The following is a 24,114-nucleotide window of genomic DNA, read 5'->3' as shown; positions in this document are numbered from 1 at the left end:
GCATAGCAGGTTTTTTTTTTACACAATACAGCTGCAACTGTTTTTTTTTTTAAGTCTCTAACCAGTACATCTTCATCACAGCTCATAAATGCATCATTATTTACACCTGAGCATCTATCTGTCCATCCCCATGCCTCAGAGATGCTTCCCTATTTTCACAGTTGCTACCAGAGAACAAAGAGTAGGTTTTAGAATAGATCTAATTTTTTTCTCTACACCCTCTCTGTAGTATTCATAAGTGCCCATGATGCATTAGTAATGTTTCTCATTTAACTTTTTTTTTTTTTTTGCTATGGATTAAAACCAAAGGTATTAACTTTGTTTTCATTTTCACATTGTCTTCACTATAGGATTTAGTATCATCTCATTTGAATCTGTGAAGTTTTGAAGGCTTTATTGTGTCTCTTATGGAAACATATTTAAATGCTCTACAATGTGTATTTTTATTGTAAATAAAATGAAAAGAACTTTTTTATATTGTGTGTGCACGAGTGTGTGAGTTAATGTATGTGTGTGTGAGTGTGTGTGTGTGTGTGTGTGTGTGTGTGTGTGTACTTTTGTACTGGGGAACACATTGTGCACTTGCCAATGTAGACACCAGTGATGTGACAGGCAAAGCATGGTTTTGGGATGTCTTTTTCAGGTATATGTGTATCTTATGTTTTGAGGTGAGATCAGCTAGACTGATTTGCCATCACACTCTCATGATCTGTCTTTATTTACTCACAACCCTGAAGTTGCTGGCACACACTGACATATATGGCTTTCTTTGTGGTTGCTGGGGACTTTAATCATCCCATTCATATTTTTAAAAGGAAAAATAGTGGAATAAAATGCAAGATTTCAAAGACTGTATCATGAGTTTGAACTATGTAGCTTAATTTAGTATAAATTAAATCAAATACAAACTGATTTCCTATAAAACAAAAGCAGATTTTACAAAAGCAGAAAAAAATCATATTGAATTTTTATTAAAAAGTTTAATGGTTCTATAATAGTAAAAAACACAAAAAATCCAGAAATGAACAAAGTTTCCTTCTTGTGACATTATTTACATTTTTTAAAGATAAATGATAATTTTAATGAAAACCATAGTTTTAAATTAAGACCTTTCTTAAATAAGCAAAACAATGAGGTTGAACAAAACAACAACAACCCTAAAATTAGGTCTGAACTGGTAGTGTCACCCTACTGAAAACTGTGTGCTTACACATGTAGCCTGGATCAGGATAATAAACAAGCAAATATTTTTAACAATCATATTTACATTTGTTAATTTGGTAGAATGTAAATGTCTTGTGTTGAGATAACACAATGAAACAAATCCCAAGAATACAATATCTAGATAGAACAGACCATTTATCATATGATTGTTCCAAATGAATACATTCACATATGGAAGAAACAAACCCAGAAACTTACTGATTTCAGTGGCAATGATGGTGATGTTGTGCCAGACACTTAATTCTCTGTCCAATGGAGTTGCCAGTGTTATCTTCCCATCATCAGCATTGATGTTGAACTGTCTCTCCAAGTCAGTGTGGCGGTCAATGGAAAACCTACAGAACAGAGAGAACTGTAATCTCCTTGTAGATTTATTTGATGCTTACCTTCTACCACAAACCTTTAGTAATCCTGGGAGACTCACAGATGTGAATCCAAATGAGTTTAAAAGCTCTTTGGCATCATCATTTGTAAAACAAAATGACTGGATGAGGCACATGAAACTTAATAATTATTGTCCAAGGAGCCATTAGACACATATGCAACATGGAGGTCATAAACTACCATTGGTTTCAATAGGGAGCATATTCAAAAACTGATGTTGATGAAGATAATTGGACAATCCATCACATTTATTAGACAACTTATGATAATTAAGCATTGTCACATAATGCAGGATAAAACAAGGAACTCAGTCTAATACAAGGTGGATGGCAACATGCTATTCATTACTGTTCAAGAAAATAAAGATAAAATTGTGTGACACACAATTTACTGTTAAGTAGAGTTGTTAATATTATGTTCTCACTATATGCATGAACTAAATAGAGGATTAAACAGGTAAATAGTAGATAAGTGACACATCCAATTTTTCATCTTTATTATTATTATACAGTATTTTAAATTAGACTCAAAACCTTGCAGAAATCTTGGTATCATAATTTAACCTCCTACCATTAAATATTTTGGTATACTAATATAAGCTGCTTAATGCTATTGATATCTTTATTGATAAATTCCTTAATAAAAATGAAATAATTAAAACTATAATTTTTCATTAAGTAATATGTCAGCTATAAATAAAACTAAGACAGTAACTACTAGCCATATCCTATAGGAAACAGTCTATCTCAACTCTATAGGATAATTGAAGAATTCACAAAGGATTCTCACTCCACAACATGGGTATTAGCAGTGTCAACAAAATATTGATCATGGGGAGGTATTTATTATAAAACCCTTGAGTCCAAAGTAACTGCTGATATGACCTATGGCCCATTTCCTGTAAAATAATGGCTAATTGAACCACTGAGGTCCTAAAAGTTTGCAAAATATCTGGACAGATATGTGTTCTGTTCCACATACTGTATACACTCTGACTCCTATAAAGAGCTAAGAAATGCCTACTGGAATAATTATTACTTTCTGTACCATAGTTTTCTTAAATACAATTTTCAGGCATCTAGTAATTTTATTTTTGTACTGATGGTATAACAAACATTGATGCAACAAGTTCCTCGGAGGACACAGTAAATGACAATTAGTCTAATCACTGATGCCCCAGTAGTCCCATACTCGATGTTTATTTGATGGCTATGTGGTTAGTGACTAGAACCTTTTTCCTAAACTAGTTGGGACAGTGTAATGTATTTCAAGAAGCTTTCTATTCATTTTCTTGTTCAAATTGTGTGATGAAGACAAGAAACTTATTCAGAATATATCTGCATTGCTTTTTGCTTTGTCTTTCTCCTTCTCCCTCCCCCCTCTCTCTGTGTTGCTTTTATGGAATCATATGTGTCATGTGTGGATACATTTGCATGCATGTACAGCAGATATGGTGGTTCAAAGTTTATTTGGGGATATTCATCCACACTTCCTCCACTTTATTCTTTGTGATATGATTTCTCAAACATACCCACAATTTTCTAATACAGGTAGTCTCTCCAGCCATTTTGCTGTGGAGAGCCGTGCTTTTCATCACTAGAGAATGAAACTATAGGTAAGGATTTGAGCTCTGATACTCTTGTTGGCAGAGCAAGCTCATTAAGCATAAGACATTTAACAGATCATTATATCTCTGGTTTAGTGTATTTTATTGTTTCTCAATTAATTTGTAGATTCAGTTATGCTCAATTTGTTGTTGAAAAATTATGAAGTACCTATATATATGAAATTCATTTGAAAAGTGAGAATAAGTCATACAGAAGTCTTTTTTTTTGTTGTTGTTGTTTTTTGTTTTTCTTTTTTCTTTTTTCTTTTTTTGTAGGTACTAAAGATAGGCTCACTTAAACTTGCTCAAAAATGAAATCTTAGTACAGCCAAAGGGTAGTGGAGAATGACATCTCTAACTGAAGAGTAAACACATGAATCTATGAAATCTATAGCTATTATTTAACTTCCAGAACTCTAACAAAGACCTAAATATCTATCTCAGTTTTAAAGTTCCAGTTTATTAGGAGTAGTCATAAGACTTTATTATATAGGCCTATCCCCACAGGATCACCCTGAGTCCCCACCTGCCCGATCTTTGACCCCCACCACTGAGCCTCTGACTGAGACTCGCCTATCCAAGTGGGTGCAACCTGAGTCCCTGCCTGCCTGATCTTTGAATCCCTCTGTTGGGCCTCTGCCTGAGGTGAGTCTGGGAAGAGTTCAGGTTGAAACCCCCAACACTCTTCCCTGGAAACTCATGGGTGAGCCCCAAATCTCACTGCCCCCTGTGTCCTGTCCACAGCAACAACACTCCTGGTGCTCTGATATACAACCCCTCCACCCACCCAAAGCCTTTCATCCCCACACTTTGTGCCCTACCTAGCCAACTGCCCCACTGCTCTGGTTGAACACTGGGACAGAGGGTGGGTCCAACAATCCCACCACCTCTGGGGAAGTTCCTGGATCTTCTCTGAGAACACTAGACCTGCCTATCCATGCACGACCACCCTGAGTCCCTGCCTACCTGATATTAGACCCCCATCACTAGGCCTGTGCCTGAGGTCACTCTTCCCATGTGGGACAAACCTGAGTCTTTACTTGCCTGAACTTTGACACCATCACCAGGCCCCTGCCTGAGGAGAGACCTCCTAGAGAGTTAGGACCACACAGAGCCACAAATATCGAGCTCCTGACCCACCAAAGCCCCCGTGGGGAGTAGAATATATAGAGAGAAACCCCACCGACACCCACTAGGAGACGCGATGGGAAGACGGCACTACAAGAAAACACCTAACAATAGAGAGACAAGCATGACACCACCAGAACCTAGGGATTCTACACCAACTAGACCTAAACACAGAAGATGAAGCAGAAGAGAAGGACTTAAGAAATATCTTCATAAAAATAATAGAGGCCCTTAAATTTAATGTGAGAAAATCCCTTAAAGAAATGGAAGACAAAACAAACAAAAAATTGGAAGAAATGAACAAATCTCTTAAAGAAAGTCAGGAAAGCTGGGGGGGGGGAACTAAACAGGTGAAGTTTATGACTTGAAACTGAAATAGAGACAATAAAGAAAACACAAAATGTAGGAATGCTGGAAATAGAAAAACTGGGCAAATGATCAGGAACTACAGATGCAAGCATAACCAACAGAATACAAGATATGGAAGAGAGAATCTCAGGCACTGAAGATAAACTAGAAAAAATAAATTCAATGACCAAAGAAAACCTGAAGTACAACAAATCCTTAATACAAAACATCTAGGAAATATAGGACACTGTGAAAAGGTAAAACCTAAGAATAATAGACATAAAAGAAGGTAAAGAAGCCCAGCTCAAAGGTACAGAAAAAATATTCGGCAAAATCATTAAAGAACACTTTCCCAATCTGAAGAAGGACATGCCCATGAAAGTACAAGAAGCATACTGAACACCAAATAGACTTGACCTAAGAAAAAAGACCCTTTAACACATAATAATCAAAGCACCTAACATACATAATAAAGAGAGAATATTAAGAGCAGTGAAGGAAAAAGGGCAAGGTAACATATAAAGTCAGACCTATCAAAATTACACCTGACTTCCCATAGAAACTCTCAAGGCCAGAAGGTCCTGGATAGATGCTCTACAAGTACTAAGAGTCCACATATGCCAGCTAAGGATACTATGTCTAGCAAAATTCTAAATCACTATAGACAGATATGTAATGACAAAGTCAGATTTTCACAATCGGTATATACAAATCCAGCCCTATAGAAGTTCTGGAAGGAAAACTCCAACCAAATGAAGTTAACTACAGTCACAAAGACATAGGCAATAGATAATCCCACTTCACCAGAACTCAATGGTAAAACAGGGCAAAATATTCACAATACCACTGCCAACAATAATCTGAAACAAACAAGCATTAATAATCAATGGTCCTTACTCTCCCTCATATTAATGATCTTAACTCACGTATAAAAAGTCACAGGCTAACAGAATGGACACCAAGACAGATTCCATCCTTTTGCAGCATACAAGAAACATATCTAAGCTTCAAAAAACAGACAATACCTCAGGGTAAAGGGTTGGTAATTAATGTTCCAATCAAATGTACTCAAGAGGCAAGCAGGTGTAGCTATCCTGGTATCTAACAAGTTAGACTTCAAACCAAACTCAATCAAAAGAGATGAAGATTGTCATTTTATATTCATCACATCCATGAGCACAAAGTTTCAATCCTGCCCCAAATACAAAGGAACCCACATTCATAAAAAAAAAATACAACTCAAATCACAGATCCTACAAACTCATGGAAACTGAACAATGCACAATTGTACTATATCAGAGTCAAAGAAGAAATAATGAAATTAAGGACTTCCTAAAATTCAATAGAATGAAGACATAACATGGGACACCTTGAAAGCAGTGCTATGAGGGAAATTCATTGTACAAAGTGCCCATATGAAGAAAATGGAGGATAGTTACATTATAGAATGAACAGCACAACTGAAAGCCTTAGAACAAAAAGAATCAAACTCACCCCAGGGGAGTAGATGCCAGGAAATAATCAATTTAAGGGTTGAAATTAATAAAGTAGAACCAGGAAAACAACACAAAAAATCAGTGCAACAAACGGCTTTTTGAGAAAATCAAGAAAATAGAAAAACCTTTATCCAAACTACCAAAAATCAGAGATAGAGAACATGCAAATTAATAAAATCAGGAACAAAAAGGGGGACATAACAATGGACACTGAGAAAATCCAGACAATTTTCACGTCATACTTTGAAAACCTGTAGTCTACAAAATTTGAAAGTTCAAAGGAAATGAACAAATTTCTGAATAACTATAATTTACCAAAATTAAATGAAGAACAGATAAGAAATATAAATAGATCTACAACCCCTAATGAAAAAGAGGCAGTCATCAAAAGCCTCCCAACCACAAAAAGTTCAGGGCCAGATGGCTTCAGTGCAGAATTCTATCAGAAATTCAAAGAAGAGCTAATACCAATACTCCTCAAATTGTTCTACACAACAGAAGCAGACTGCTCATTCCCAAACTCTTTTATGAGGTCACAATTTCCTTGGTACCCAAGCTACACAAAGACACACTAAGAAAGAGAACTACAGGCCAATATCCTTCATGAACACTGTTGCAAAAATACTCAATAAAATACTGGCAAATTGAATCCAAGAACACATCAGAGAAATCATACACCATGACCAAGTAGGCTTAATCCCTGTTTTGCAGGGATGGTTCAACATATGAAAATCTATCAATGTGATCCACCATATAAACAAACTGAAAAAGAAAAACCACATGTTCATGTCACTAGGTGATGAAAAAGCCTTTGACAAATTTCAATACCCTTTCATGATAATGTTTTGGAGAGAACAGGGGTAAAAGGGACATACCTAAACATAATAATCAAACAGCCAACATCGAACTTAATGGAGAGAAGCTCAAAGTAATTCCTCTTAAATCAGGAACAAGACAAGGTTGCCCCTCACTCCATATCTCTTTAATATTTTACTTGAAGTTCTATGTAAAGCAACAAGACAACACAGGAGATTACTCTGGATTTAAGTAGACCAGTCTATGGTAATTTGATAAAGTCTCCATTACAGACAGACAAGACTTTAGTCCAAGATATAATACCAATTCTCAATTTGTAATCCACTAATTTGAATATGTTTATATTTCATAAGTATTAAAATTTGAGATGTAAGTAATGATGATTCACTAAAGGAGATAATGAAGAATTAGGCCTCTGAATGCCAAGAATGAAGTCTTCTATCTTTCATCATTTTTATATACCTCTGGATAAATTTTAATCCAACTTATTATCTCACAGAATTTTCTCTCATGTTTGAATTTATGGCCAATTAATTTGCATATTTCTTATAAGGCTATCAGGATATCCACAGACCAAAGAACATCATATTGCCATAACCCTTGGCATACTGTATAAAGTTCATGGGTCTGGGTTCATAATTCCCTACCAAGGATTTACAACTAGCAAATCATAGAGAAAAAAAAAAGAAAAAAAGAAAAAAATAAACAATAAAAACTCTCTCAAGGAAATACAAATTGGCTTAAATGGAGTCAACCAGGAAAAATGGCTTGAATTGAATTTTAGAATCTGATGTGATGTATACATCCTGAATAATGTGATCCTTTCAGGTAAATGCCTCCTAAGCATACACTGGTCACTAAGCTACTCTGCACTGAATAGTATTTATAGAAGGTAGTTGTTCCTAAAGCCTGGGACTCATCAGCTGGAACTCAGTGAGGGGCGGGGTTTGTCACACCAAACTGGTAGTCTTAGTTACCAATCTATAAATTTTAAAACATATCTACTTTAAAGTGTATTACTTTGAAGTAAGCTGAAAATAACTGATAATAAGTATAAAGTAAATAGATAGATGATGAGATTTCTGAAGAACCAGGCTACTTGTGTGAAAAATAGTACAGAAATAGAAAGAGATAAGTAAAAGATCCCAATTCAAATACTTTAAAAGCTTCTAGAAGAGCAAACTGTCCTGAAAGACTCAAACACTATTGCCAAACTCTTTGTGGTATTTGTCTATATCACTATTCACCTTTGGAACTATGGGTATCTCAACAGAACAGAGACTCCAGTAGAAGAGGGAGAAACTACACTGACTTTCTAGGTCATGATTCTTCCACAAGTTATCGTTACCACTTGGCCCCAGTCTTTGTTGAGTTTTCCTTCTGAAGAATGTCTCTCCTATTATTCTTCAAACATTTACTCGACCTCTGCTCTTTATTTAAAAAAAAAAAAAAAGGTTTTATTCATCCACCTTCACATAAAAAGAGTTGGATTATTTTTGCTGCTGTTATTTGATAATGCTATGTGGAGATAGTAATTTATTGAGTGAGGTTATAATTACAGGTGAATTATGTTATTAAAAAGATCGGAGAAAGGGGCAAATGGGGAGGAAAAGAGAGAGAAAAAGTTTCTGTCCTAACATTAATGTTCAAAAAGGAAATATATGCTAGCAAATATATTGATTTTTATGTATATGATTAAAATATCTCAAGTCCTTGAGATTTCATGTATTATATTTGTGGATCTTTCACACAATTGTTTGGGAAGTTTTAGTTGAAAGTTACAGGTTTGAGCACAATAATATGCCTAATGGAGAATCACCTACGTGCTGCAAAAACAAACAGAAAACAAAAACAAAATCAAAAGCCTTTTCATTAATACAGGGAGAAGTAGAGTTTGTGAAAATGAGCTTCTTGTGTCATGATTATATCAGATTTCATGATAAGAGTTTTGGAAATAGTTCCTTGTAAGGAGTAAGGTTTTTCCTCCTGCCGCTGGTCTTGTCCTGCCACTGTGCCAGCCCCAATTAACACACACAAAGACTCTGTATTAGATATAATTCTGTTGGCCCAGTACTAGTTTCTTATTGGCTAGCTCTGTCTTAATTATTAACCCATTTCTGCTGATCTATGTATTTTTATGTGGTCTTCTCTTACCGGGGAGCTGGCAGGCATTCTGCTTTCTCCAGACTCTCCATCTTAACTCCTCCTTCCTACTTCCTCTTTCCTCCATGTCTCCTAGTCCCTCCTATCTTCCTTTCCTATTGGCCAACAGTGCTTTATTCATTATCCAGTATGAGAAACATATATACTTAATGATATCTCCCATCAGTTCCTTTCAAACTTTCAAGTGTAAAAGAGCCAAATCATCTATGATAGCCAATATTCACTAAATCCTATTGTAACTTTGTTATTTGTAATCCATGAAATACACAGCTTTGCTTCTTCAACAGTCTTCCTCTAACTACAGTTGTGTTTTCTGGAAATAAATGCTGAGGAAGGACCTCATCAATTTTCTTCATGGAACTAAGGGTGCATATGCAAGAAAATGCCTATATTAGTTGCTTTGCACATGGCTCAAAGTGGTGAGTTAACATGAAACTCAGCAACCATACATGAACTCATGTCATTGGTTTTATCTAATTCAAAGGAACTTTCAGATATCAGAGAGTTTAAGAAAATAACATTGCTGGATTTTGTGAAAACAACTGGGTGAATTGTAATGTGTTGAGTAACAGCAAACTGCTGTTGTTGCTGATCTTTAAGAACAACTTATACCTGATTAATATGGTACCCCAACAGACATAATGTAACTTCATATTCTCAAGATAGTATTAGGTTCAAAATTCCTACTTCTTATATTTATGTGTTTGGAAGCAAAAGATTGATATCTTATAATGCATGCACACAAAGACACACAGACAGACACAGACAGACTGACAGACACACACACACACACATACACAAACACACACACACACACCATACTTTTTAATATTTTTTTCTTTTTTCTTCTACTTTTTTTTTTGCCCTGTCCCGATGCTATATTTCCTCCACCCGCTTTTCCTCCTCTGCAGGTAAGAATATCAGAATGTAACAATTTGATGTTTATGATCACGCTCAGGATTTATCGGGTTCTCTTGTTAGTCTCTGTGATTTCAGGGCCACACAGTCAAACTGCAGGTTGCATAAGGCATATACTCCAGAGATTTATGAATTATTATAACATTCCAGTTAACAGAAAACACTGTAGACTTCATTCTTTTAATAGTGATATTGGTGAAATATCAGATGATTTTTCTAAAGGCTTAAGTGTGGTGATATATTGTTTATGATTTAATAAAGCTTGCCTGGGGATCAGAATGCAAAGCTAGCCACACTACTTAGCAGTAGACTCCAGGCAGTAGTTGTACGTGTTCTTAATCTCAGGACTCAGGAGACAAAGGTAGATGGATCTCTGTGAATTCAAGGCTACCATGGGTGACAACAGAGTAAGTCATTCTAAAAGAGAAACAGAGCTCACACTTTCAATCCAAGCACAAGAGAAGTAGATAAGAAAGAAACAAAGAGTCTCCTGTGAGATTCAGTTTCCAGTCAGTTTCCAGTCAGAGGGAAGACAGGATCTCCATTTCAGCCTTAGTAGAGGTAACAGCTACTGGCTGGCTGCTTTACTTTTCTGATCTTCAGATTGAACCCCAATATTTGTCTCTGGGATTTTTATTATTTAAGGTATACTTAACTCCTTAGTTTGTAACCTCTCTGCTAAGTATAGTTATATCTGTTCTAAAATCACCTAATCATAGAAACACCTAAATGAGAATGGTAACAGCTCCCTAAATAAGGTAATGCATGTTAGTTTCTCAGACTGTAACCCAAAGTATTATGGAAAGAGTTGTTATGGTAGAAGATACTAGGCAGGTATTTTTGTATTACACATCTACAAGGGCATTTGAAAGTATCTGGTATCTGAGCTCCATATGAAGAAAAACACAATGCTGTAATATTCCTCCCCATAATTGATACACAAAGGAGAAAGTAAACTAACTATATTTTTTTTCAGGTATCTGTTACTTAGTGTCAAATATAGAAGTTGTTGATTTCAAATATAATTCAGTTTGCTTGTCCTTTTTATCTTTCTCTCTGTGTGTGGTGTGCGTGTGTGTGTGTGTGTGTGGGTGTGTGGGTGTGTGTGCGTGTGTGTGCGTATATGTATTATTGCATGCTGTTCCTCATATACATTGTTAAAGTAACTTTACAAATTATATTATGTGCAAGTTTATTCAGTATTGGAAGACAAAACCATGCTCTAAATCAGTAGTTCTCAAATTGTGAATCATGATCCATTCTGGGTTGCCTATCAGATAATTATGTTATAATTCATGACAGTAGCAAAACTACAGTTAAGAAGTAGCAACAAAATAAATTTATGGTTGGGAGTCATCAAAACATAAATAACTGATTTAAAGGGTTACAGCATTAGGAAGTTTGTGAACCACTGCTTTAGAGAAAGCTCATAGTGTCCTAAACATTTCAACTATACCCACTTTCTAAATGATCCACCTCCCAAGAGTACTATGGCTTGATGATCTATTGCTTGAGAGATATTTATCAAAATGATAAAAATTAATTTAAATTCACAGATTAGGTATGACTGGAAATAGATCTGTTAATGACCTAGAATTTCCCTACTATAAGAAGACATGGCATTTGGCATTAGGTAGGTATGATTTTTCTCTTGTGTAACTTAGCATGTATATGGCAAGGCAATATAATTATATAAATTTCTTTGAGCTAGCAGTTACAAGAATAAAAGAGCCAAGAATAATACAATTTTACAAAAACTATTCTGCCAAAAGATAGCAAAGAGGAAAAATCTCCAGCATAGACAAAATTTCTGTGTCTGAAGACTTTAACACAGGACAATTTTTTTTGTGGGATGTTTGTACCCTTCATGAAGGTATATTGCAGTCATTGGTATAATAAAATGCTGAATTACCAGTATAGGTGGAATTTGCTAGTAGTGAAAGGAAGACGGTCAAGAATCTAATGCACAAGAACAGATAGGAGGTGCAAGATAACAGAGAGGCAACACCATGTGGTAGAATGTAGATGAATATAAATGAGTTAATTTAAATCATAAGAGCTAGTTAACTAGTAAGGAGCAAACCTAAGCTATAGGCCAAACTTTCATAATTAATGAGATGTCTTCATGTCATTATTTGCAAGCTGGATGGTGGATTAGTTACACAATTTGTTGTAAGTTTAATAGTCAATTAAAATTGTACCAAGAAAAAAATATCAAGAAGAATGTTAGGTTAAACCTAAATTAGTTTAATTTTAGGAAATGGAAAGTCATTTAAAGACTACTTAAAGTCTTCATTATTCATCTTGAAGACAAAGAAATTACAATTATTTTCAGTGAGTATCGATAGGACTACAACAACTCAAAAATATCAGGATGACCTATTATTGAAAGGTAGCTTACTGCTTAAATGATTACTTTTTAGCACTAATGATCATATAAATTTTAACTGCTTTCTCCACAAATAGCATTGAAATTAAGCAAATGCTACACAGAAAAAAAAGATATAAATAATATCTCACCATATAGTAGTCAATATAGACAATATCCATTATTAATTCTTAGTAAAACGTTGAAATAATTATTATGTCTTTTCAATCTTTCATTATATTAATAATCTTTATATAGTAATTTTTCTTAATTATTCATATAAAATAGGAGAGTCATCCATATAAAATTAAACTGCATTCAATATGCTAATATTTATAATTGTAAATGAAGGTACTACATATTTCCATAGACATAAATCCAATGAAATCATATGTATGATATTCTGATTATGGTAATATAATAAACAATAAACACACTACAAATGCTAAATTTTGTAAATTTGCTTATGTTTTAGAACTTTAGCTGGACATCAGACTCATTAAGCAACAACGAAAGATGTTATAGTATGTGCTGGGTTTGTACTAGTATGTAAAATATTGATGCTACTTGTTGCAAATTAGAAATACAAGGATATCAAAACCACATGTTTATCGGCTAATATAAAAAGAAATAACATAATCACAACATCTCATATTCTGCCATGTGTAATTCTTTCTATGGCACAAACTATTTTCATACCATAAACTTCCATCTTCTAACTGAATGTCTGTCTCATACCGTTAGTTACTTTGTTACACAAAGCCCAACATCAAACATTTTAATTCCAGTCAATGCTAGTCCAAATGCTTTTTTTTTTTTGGCTAAAGCACAGACCAACCCTGTGACTATATCCTTTCTACCTTCATCAGTCCACACCTGTCCTGTCTAATAGCAGATCCTTTCTTTGGGATGGCAGCTAAGCTTTCTCAAGTCATTTCTACTACCAAATACATTTTTTTTTCATGATTTTGACCATTTTCTAACACATCATAAATGTTATTGTATTTATTATTATTGTGTGAACAGTCTTCCTGGGGAGTCCAATGCAAATGTCTATGTATACAATCTAGGTAATTGAGGATAACAGACCAAATAAAGATACCATCCATTTCCAACCTGATAAACTAAAGATTTCTTATTGAATTGCTTATAGGAATATGGTTAAAGGGCTATTTACAGATAGCAAAATGACTAAAAGACAGCTGCATCACCAAAATTCCACCATAGCAGGGATGAGAGCTCATGAAAACTAAAGACCCGCACAATGCACAACTTGAAGCAAGCTCAACAAGTTGGCCAGTGTCTTTCTGGGCATCTTAACTGCTTTGCCTCTTCTATTCAGCTGAGCTGGCATGAGAGCTGTTTTTCAGCAGTCCTTACTGCATCCAAAACCATGGGGAGGAAGGAGGGTGAGGTTACATAGTGGATCTTGTTATTTTCATGGACTTCCTGAAATTTCAGATTTGTTTACCTTTTGAGTTTAACAAATTGCTAGGGAAGGTAGTGTGTTTCACCTGCCTTTAGAACTTATTCTTCAAGAACTTCTCTACAAGAAGGGATGTTTTATCTTGGATGAAAGAGCTGTACAAGTATAAAGCTGCAAATATCGGTAGATCATCACAAATCTGATTTATACCTAGGGACTTGTTAAAAGGCAGTGAAACAAGGGCAAACATCTCCTTTGGTTGCAATCAGATGCCCTTAACAGAGTAGATTTAATAGATTTTTATAGAACAGGAAGACAGAAAATTTCCACTTTCAATGTAGATGCATCCCTAAAATGATTCCACATTTTTCTTTTACATCATGAGTAAAATCTGATTTCCCTTCATCAACAGAAGACTGGTTGTACAGTTTTATATTGGAGTACAGATATTTAATGAAAAATACTTTGTTGAAATGATGCCCACAGATTTCTTGATATCAGATAAGATTTCAGCATATACTTGCCATGATATAGATAAGTGGCTTATTTTGCCTTTTTAGTTAAAATGATTTAAAAACCTGCTACTAAGATTCTTCAAACATCTTTGTTTCTTTCAGGATATAAGCATTATTATTAAGTTTTGTTTCCTGAAGAGCACAGGTACTTGACCCATGACAAGATGTGAAACAGTTGTTTTTAAACTCTGTCAACACTTTCTTCTTTAATTCTGTCTCTAATGACTATTATTCTAGTTTTACCACACTGGACCTCTTGTTTTAAAATAATTTATTAACACACACAAATCAGTAGTTAATGACAGCCATCAGTCACTTTTACCACCCAGTACTATAATGGTAGAATTAAGGCCATTTGATTTGTTATATTGGTGTTAGTATCTGGAAAAATCCAACAAATATACATGTATTTATAGAAATAAAACATATGCACATAAATGTGGTAGTAGTTTAAGGACCTGAGCAGACAGAATTTTGAGTTTCAGGGAAGAGACACCTGTATTCTGGCAATCTATCTCAGTACTGGAGCACTATCTAGTAAGTGTATTGTGATGTCTGTGGTTTGATATTCCATTCGGTCAAAACATGAACAAATAAAATAGTCTCCAATGTGCTTATTCATTAAGAATTCCTTCTTAAAGGAATAATGTGGTATAGATACTATGAGGGGCATGGTTAAACATTCATTCATAGTAGTTTACTCCTTATAGTCTCCCTGAATAACAGAGAGACATTTTCCAGGTCTAGATTTTTTGGGAAGCACTTATAAAGACTAATTCAATTTTGTATGAGGAAGAATTCCTGTGCTTTACAGTATTTATATGAAAGTAACAGACTAGCTAAAATGAAGTGATTACTTCTTTTCATTTGAATATTTTATTCTTTCAATTTTTTCACTTCTGCTTCTTTTCTTTCATAAACTGTGACCCCTGCAATGGATTAGTTATTAGGAATAAGAGCATGTTTAAATCCTAGGATTAATATGAAAAATCTTCAATAAAATATAAATGAAGTCACCATTGCTTAAATGCTAAACATGTATGAATAAAGGCTAAAAGTATTTCAGTGTCTCTTGTTGAATGCATACTATATTACTACTAAATGCATGATAGAATTTACTGAATGTTCTAGAATAAGTGTAGTCAATGTGAAATTTTGTTCATGCTTTTACATAGAAACTTGAAACCAGAATTAGTGAACAAATCAAGTCATAGAAAATGGGGAGAGAGAAACATGGCAAAGGTTGTCATTGGCTTAAGTTTCTCAGAGCCCTTACATCACTGAGGTCAAGAGAAAGGATGAAGCAGGTAGGAGATAAGGGTTTTAGTGTCAATCCATGCATGAAACAACATCTCCTTTCCATGCAGGTACTTCCACAGCATTTGCTGGCATTCTTCTTTAATACTTTGTGTGATAATTGTGTCTTACTCCACAGCTACATGAAGGAGGGCAGTTTTAGCCCTAGGGAGAGACTTCAGTGGATAGAAGAATTGTCACACAAATAGGAAGACTTGAAATTGAATACCTAGAAGTCATGTACAGAGGAGTAGTGTTCCTGCTATGAGTTGAAGAGCGATGGCAGATTATGGGCCATTTAGTCAGATGTGCCAACAGCAAATAGGAAAAATTCTGTTTTAAGATGGAAGGTGAAGACCATAGACTAACATTTGAATGTTTTTTTTCCTTTTGTTTTATTTTATTAAGATGGCAGGATTTCTCTATGTAACCCTGACTGTCCTGGTACTCTCTATATAGACCAGGCTGGCCTTAACCCTCCTCTGCCTCCTGAGTGATGGCACTAATGGCGTGTTCTTATTTCATGCATGTCTTGGCATGAAGGTGGGATCTATGGACACTAGCAATCCAAGGATACAAGGAAATGCCATTTCCCATCAAGGTACCTGTGTTCAATCACAACTAATTTAATGGACTACAAAAGTTATTTTGATATATTTTAGTAATCTTATCTGAAAAATGTTTCCAAGGTAGAATGAAATCCTGAAGGGCCATCACATTTAGTTATTGAATTGGAACTGTATGAAGTCAATTCTTTGTATTCTTAGTGAGGAAGCCTGTGAAGTTCTTCAGAGTAGATATGTGTGGCTTCATCTCTGTCTCTTCTCATGTATCTTCATCTGCTATCTATCTCTATTATACTCTGCAATTGAAGCAAGTAGATACAATGAGAGTGACTTCATGCTAGTTTAAAGGCTGACAACACAGTCATAAATTTCATTAACATCACTAATTCTTCTTCCTTTAATGTATTTATTAAAAATACATTCAGAGATGAAGTCATCAAATAAAATTAAGACACATAGTTTGTTATGACCAAGCGTTGTTATATTTTTAATCATGGGTTCATCATGGGCTAGAGCCCAGAGGAGCTCATGAACTGCCCTCACTTTAGCATGTCACTGTGAGTGTTCTGGATGCTCCACAAAGCTCATAGGCAGCCTGTGCTGCATCTCCATTCATTTTTAGAAAACACCTCACTCCTTATGGAAGGAACTTAATGTGGGACCCTAGAGAGCAAAAAAAAAAAAAAAAAAAAAAAAAGACTTCAAACGGATCTGCCCACAATCTCTGTGTTACATAGAATACCCTAGGGTATGGCTGTCCTTGGAAAAAGGTAATGTGGTTTGATTTTTCAAATTGAGCAGGAGCAAATGCACTTTTATAGTACAAAAAATGCTTTGTTCAACACACTCTGCTGTCTTTCTCTGGAAAATTTACAGGAGGAAACAATTTTCAGCTGACTGCAAGTGAAGATGCTATTTAGAGCCATACATAATAAAATAAACCCTTTAGTTATGAATCAGTTATTATATTTCTCTGAACTCCAACTGTTTCTTTCTCACTGCTTAATTTCATTCTCGCTTTTGTTATTATGCCTAAAAAAACATTTTAGCATTTTTTTGCATGCACTTTGAGAATCAAAAATTCCATCTACAAGTTTTTGGCTTTTTGCTGCTAATTGCTCCACTCGTTGTTCTGGCTTCTTTAATAAATAATATTTTCTGCATTCTGCTACACAGAACTCTGTTTATTTATTATTTCTCTAAGGGAAAAAGGTTTCTTTTTGAAAGAGAGGAAAAGAGAACTGAAAAAAACCAAAATAATAAGCAGAATCTACTCTCCACATTAGTACAAGGTTCTATGTAAGGTGACATAGTTTTACATCAACCTCATCAAGAAGTTACAGTTGCTTCTACTTTGATTTCTTAAGGAAACTATTTCTTAAAGTTTGAGCCCAATGCTCTATAGTCTGATTGTGTTTATTATAGTATCATAGCTTGTATTGAACAACAGCTAAGCTAACTATGTAGGGATTGCTTTTCCTGTGCTTATTCAATCACACTTTTTACTGTAGAACATGAGTACCAAGGCATGGGATGTATCTTTATAAGAAACTGCTTTCTAGAAATTGTGAAATCAATAATTATAACAAGAAGAACAAACTGAAATGTGACTGGGTGACTGTAAATGTTAATGAATGAAGGAATAAATGCGTGCATGCATGAATGAAATAGTCATTGTGCATAGTTAACACCATGTGTTAAATTAGTTAAGAGCAGTTTAATTAGGAAGAGAAAGACTTTGAAATGATATGAAGAAAGTTTGTACTTTAACTTGGAAGCAATACAACATGGAGAAAATTAGTATAGACATTAAATAAATCAAGCTTTTATTATTAAACTTATTGCATTCTTGTAACTGCACCCTTTTAAATTTCAGGTAGAAATTACAAACGGTTCAGAGTCTATGCAAAACAGCATGGAATTTCCTCAAAACATTAAAAAGTAAGCTGCAAAATGATCTCATGGTCCTACTTTTCCATATTTACCAGAAAGAAGTAAGGTAATCATCTCAAAGACATAAGAATTTCCACGTTTACTGAGACCTTAGTCAAGACTTTGGAGAGAGGATATATGTGTATGTATATATATATATATATATATATATATATTAGATATATATATATAGATATATTTAATATATATATTAGATGAGTAAAGTAATATACATATATATATATATGTATATTCAGCAAGAAAAATAATAGAGATATTAAGACATGTAAAAATATAGATAGCCCTTGAATACAATGAAAAAATTAAATAAGCTTCTAACAAAAGAAGAAAGACTGCATGGTTTGCTTACATAAATTATCTAAAATAATTAAGCTCATTTAGAGAGGTAAGGATAGCCATCAGAGAGGGGAAGTGAGGAGATGCAAATGAACAAGCATGATTTCAGTTGCACTGGGCTGTATTTACAGATTATATCACTGGGTTGAGCTCTTGCCAATATTATGAGCTTCTCTCTCTCTCTCTCCCTTACAGACACACACACACACACACACACACACACACACACACACACACACACACAAACACACACACACACACACACACACACACACACACATGCATTAAGGTGTATTAGTGAAAAACTAAGGAGGAAATCAGCCAGTGTAGAGTATTATTTCAAATAAATTCAATGATCTATATAATAAATGCTTCTCTTTCAGCATCCCTGGTGATTCTGGTGGTGAGGAGTGTTTTCATGAAAAGAGCTCATCAATAGCTAGCCTGGCAACCAAAAGGAGGTACAAGAATGCCATCATACCAGGAGGAAAACATCAACTCACAGCTCTTGTGTTGAGTGGGTACTTATGCTCAGGAGAGGGATCAGGACAACAGACTATGTGGCCACTGTGTTCTGATGTTAATGACCTATTCTCTTACTAAGTGGTTGATCACTGGTATGACTTTTAACTTAAGCATCTCATGCAATCTTATTCAAAGTGAATATTCTGAAAACAGCAGAAAGCTACCACTTAAAAACAGCCTCATTTCACTTCAAAACCATAGTGACCCTCAATATAGATTAACATGACTTGAAATAAATTTATTGTAGGGAATGAGCACATGTGTTTTATATGCAAATAATTCACTACATTCCACACCATTTTTGTGAGTTTGTCACAATATAAGACAATTTTAGCAAACATCACTTGTCACCATTCTATTCTCATTCTAAAATGTGAGATCCATTAGGCTACTCATGAACTCAGTGGTTAGTGGTAGGAAACTGAGGTTTTAGGTCATGCAATATTCCCCTTATCCATTCAGAATTTTAGCTTCCTTTCTTCAAAACTTCCTATCTGCTCAGAATTTTGGAATGAAGTTATATTCATCAAATAAGCTTCACATGGATTACCCCATTCAACTCCCAGATCACACCATAGCTCACAACCAGTAATAACACACTATAGAAAGAGGCAGGGCAGATGAGGGAGGCCATCCAACATAGACTTGGCTTAATACCACAGTTGTCTTATTTTTCTGCTTTCCATACAGTTATACCGGTTTCAGTTAAACAACTTAGAAAATGAAGAATGAGGTAAACTGCAGTTGATCACAGATAAAGTAAGGAACTATTTCATACAGGTGGAGAACAGACATTAAAATGTCTAAACTGGCCAGTGCAAGATCTAGTATAGAATGTCTCCAGGGGACACTTCTTAATCTGTCTTAGTAGGCACTAACAGGAAGTAGGCATGAAAACTTTGGGAGGTTAACCTTGAATAAGAAAGTTAATTTGTATGGGTGTGCCTTTCTATAGGATTATTGAGGGTATGGTCTCCTCAAATATCTCCTCTCTCTCTCTCTGTCTCTCTTTCTCTCTCTGTCTCTCTCTCTCCCTTTCATGACTGCCATTTCGTGAGCAGCCTCTTCAGCAACCTCATGTTAACTTTCATCCATGGAATTGTCACAAGTTCAAAGCAGCATTACCACATAACAGAAACCTAGAAATCTGAAACCAGGAACCACGTATACCAAAATCTTTAAAAGTCCAGCATCTAAAATTTCTGCTCAGGGTTAAAAAAAGAAAGAAAGAAAAAGAACTTCAAATAAGCGACAGAAGTAATATCTGAGGGAAAGGGGGGTTTGAATCACACACAATTGCTCCTTTGCAAGTTTTTTATTCTTCTTTTGTTCTTTGTCTTCTGTTTCTCTGTTTTTGTCTGTCTCTACATGTCTTTGTCTCTTGAAACCTTGTCTTCTGTCAGTTCTTGGGGATACAGATATATATATTTGCAACAGTAATTCTTTTTACAACACAATATGATACTTGAGTTTCTTAGGATCAGCAAAACAGATAAGATTTACAAATAGAGCAAATAAACTAAAACTACTAGGTGAAGCTTTTAGCATCAGTTACTTAAGGTTGCAGGTCAAAGAACAGGTCTATGTTTAATTTGCACAAGAAACAAAACCTGGCTAGCCTCAGTGATGGCACAGACCTTCAGGAAAGTTTACATTTCCCTGATGATGAGCAAATGGACTGATTACCTGTCTTTATCTTCTCAGGAGAAACAGAAGGCTGTATAATTACTATGTGATCTTGCAACTTGTAGCACACTAACCCTTCCTTCTAGTAAATAGATTGTAGGTATTTTACTACAGGATTAGAAAATGATTGTATGAGTTGTTTTTCTTGCTCTGACAAAATACTCACCCAAAGCAGTTTAATGAAGAGGGTGTTACTTGTGGCTCACAATTTGAGGTAAAGATCATTATGCCAGGAAGGAAAGGCAGCAACTGTTGAGGCAACTAGTCACTTTCCCCCTTCAGTGAAGAAGCAGAGTGAAAAATTCTGGTGCCCCTGGGATGACACTTCTCTTGTAAAGCAGGGTGGGCAAGAGAGCTTTTTCCAGCTCAATTAAACCTTTCTAGGAAAAAGCACTCGTAGACCTCTAAGTGTTATGTTCCCATGGTGATTCTAAAAGTAGTCAAATTGACAGTGAAAGCCACCCATCTGTTTGTGTAATCCTTGAAGAGTTCATTGTTCAGTCCTCATCACCTTTCAGTATTAAATGAGGATACTGACTAGACATTTCATCTAGAAGTGTTATCACATTAAATGAGCATATTAACATAGCTTAAGACATATCATTGTCATATCAGTGACAATATTGTAATCATCAGCATGAGAAAATTAGAATAAATGGCATTATTTATATCATTTGAAATATATCTTAACTCAAATAAACAAACAACAAAATAATAGAATAAACCAAAACTACCATATCACTCTACACAGGTCTAGCCACTATTACTATAGTACTTTCTCAATTAAGGACTCAATAGCTAATTCTCATTGAATTTATTAAAATGAGAGGCCTAAAGAGTTGTTGAAATGGTTAAAAGTGCTCACGGCTCTTGCAGAAGACCTTAGTTTAGTTCCTGGTTCCCACATCTATAACTCTTGATCTAGGGGTTCCAATGTCCACAATAGATTTTAGGACATACTACACACACACATGATGCACTAAGATATATTCAGGCAAAACACACATAGATGTAAAATAAAAAATGATTAACTTAAAAAATTAAAACTTGTAATGGTTTACCCCCTATTAGCTAGCAATGATAATAGATGTAACATCTAATAAATGACTTAATTTGGTCAAAGGAATATAGCAACTTATACAATGAAGTAAGTGAGTCTCACAGAACTGGAAGGCTGACTGCTATGCTACAAAATAAGAATGATACGATTTTTACTCATTCTGTCTAAGTTGAGAAATATGTTTTATTATTATTATATTTCTTATTTTACATATCGACCCCAGGACCCTTTCCCTCCCTCCTTCCCATGCCCCCTGGCCCCCTCCTATCCCATTGCTTCCCACCCCCTCACTGCTCCACTGCACAGGGAGGGCGATGCACTCCAGAAGGGATCATCAAAATCTGTCAAGTCATTTGGAGTAAGGTCTAAGAGCTCCCCGCTGCTTCTAGGCTAAGGTAGTATCCCTCAGTGGGAAATGTCCTCCCAATATCCATTCATGCACCAGGGATACATCCGGGTTCCACTGTTGCAGGTTTCTTAGTCTGCCGAGGCTTTCTAACTGATACCCATGTTCAGGGGTTCTGGGTCGGTATAATGCCAGTTTCACAGCTATCAGTCTGGGGGTCCGTGAGCTCCCTCTTGTTTAGGTCAGCTGTCTCTGTCAGTTTCTGCAGCCTAGTCTTGACCCCCCTTTCTATCACTCCTCCTTTTTTGCAACTTGATTTCAGCAGTTCAGCTCAGTGTTTAGCATTGGGTGTCTGCTTCTTTTTCCATCAGCTACTAGATGTGGGCTCCATGATGGCATATAAGTTAGACTTTTAAATAAATTATCAGAAATTATTCTACATTACTGAGCAACATGTAGTGGAGAAGAAAGAAGCAAACCATTAATTAATGTTCCTGGGAAGGAGACAGTGTGATCATGGGTTTTAATGTATATCACTATTCATTTGCCACGTGCAGATATGAACATAGTTCTAAATGTAGGTATAAGTATTTTAAAGTGCAGAATACTTCTATCTAGGAGCTTTTTCAAAAATGAAATTGCAGAGGAAGTCAATTATCCAACAAATGACTGCACATTTTAACATAGCAGATTCCACAATACTGACTATTTTTTTTAGGGTGGCAAAACAAATATTATCCTGAAAGATGGCTACATTTTTGACAGCGTATGAAATATAGTAGTTCTAAAGAGAAAATTACGTGTAGCTATCTGTTGTCCAGAGGCTCCCTGAGCTGTCACATCCTCTAGATCTATTTTAAAAGGAAAAGTTGTTCGAAGCCCATTTGCTAACTTTGCAATGACCTATGCCCTGATGTGGTGAGTTGGGGAATTTAATTTTCAAGTCAAATTAGCCATTTCTGTATAGACATAAGAAAATTACTTTCTATAAGCAAATGGGCAGAGGAGGGTGGCAGAAAAGTACAGATGAAACTGGAAGGGGAAAAAATAGTAATGGTTCGTATTTTAAATGTTACTCTCCTGGGTCCAATTCACCTGCCAGGACTTAGTGGAGTCCACATTCTCACTGACATGTCAAAGTCTAGTACATATACTTAGAAACAGTATCTGTTTCTTCTTTGGGACCAGAGATGGGTAGGAGCTTGCAGTTGCCTGGCTTATATCAGAAGCACTGATATGTCTGTATACCCAAAGCACACTTGATCTGTCCATTTCTTCTCAATGCCTCCCTTTAGCTGGATTGAAAAATGACCAGTTTTGAAGCTAGATGGTTGTTGCTGAAGAATCTCTAGCTTTCCCAATACACACTTTTCTAAACAGTGACAATAACAGATATGGCTACAATCAGTTACAGTGAGAACCACAGCTTGACTCCCTGGGAACTCGAATTACTTCAATAAAACTGGTTTCCCATGAGTATAATAGAGAGATTATTAAATGTGTTAAAACAACTGGAGTGGATAGAAACTCTGGTTTATGACCAGATCTTGGGTCAACTGTTTCTTTTGGTTTGAGTTACAAAGCTCCCTAAACCTCACCCCTGATAAAGAATGTGCCGTTTCATGTTTCATAATAATAGCATTGTCACTGGTATGATGAACACTTCATTTGATACACACACACACACACACACACACACACACACACACACACACACACACACATATATATATATATATATATATATATATATATATTTGAATAGTTTCTAGTCAACAAGACACCAAATAAACCTATTAAAAAATGGGTAATGAACTGAAGAGAGAATTCTCAATAGAGGAAATCAAAAAGGCTGAAAAACACTTAAGAAAATGCTCAACATCCTTAGCTATCAGGGAAATGCAAATCAAAACAACTTTGAGATACCATCTTACTCCTGCCAGAATGGCTAAAA

General features: G+C 35.3%; 1 protein-coding gene across 1 annotated transcript in view; it reads right to left on the bottom strand.

Annotated features, from left to right (window-relative positions):
- Cdh8 (cadherin 8) overlaps positions 1 to 24,114 on the bottom strand; it is a 360,861-nt gene that overhangs the window by 102,587 nt on the left and 234,160 nt on the right. Inside the window, 1 exon segment of the mRNA XM_051201426.1 lies at positions 1,423 to 1,559. Within this exon segment, the coding sequence (XP_051057383.1) occupies positions 1,423 to 1,559 (137 nt within the window).

This window comes from Phodopus roborovskii, unplaced genomic scaffold, assembly GCF_943737965.1.
Source record: "Phodopus roborovskii unplaced genomic scaffold, PHOROB, whole genome shotgun sequence".
Lineage (NCBI taxonomy): Eukaryota > Metazoa > Chordata > Mammalia > Rodentia > Cricetidae > Phodopus > Phodopus roborovskii.
The sequence above is the reverse complement of the archived record's forward strand: the minus strand, read 5'-3'. Positions and strand labels throughout refer to the sequence as shown.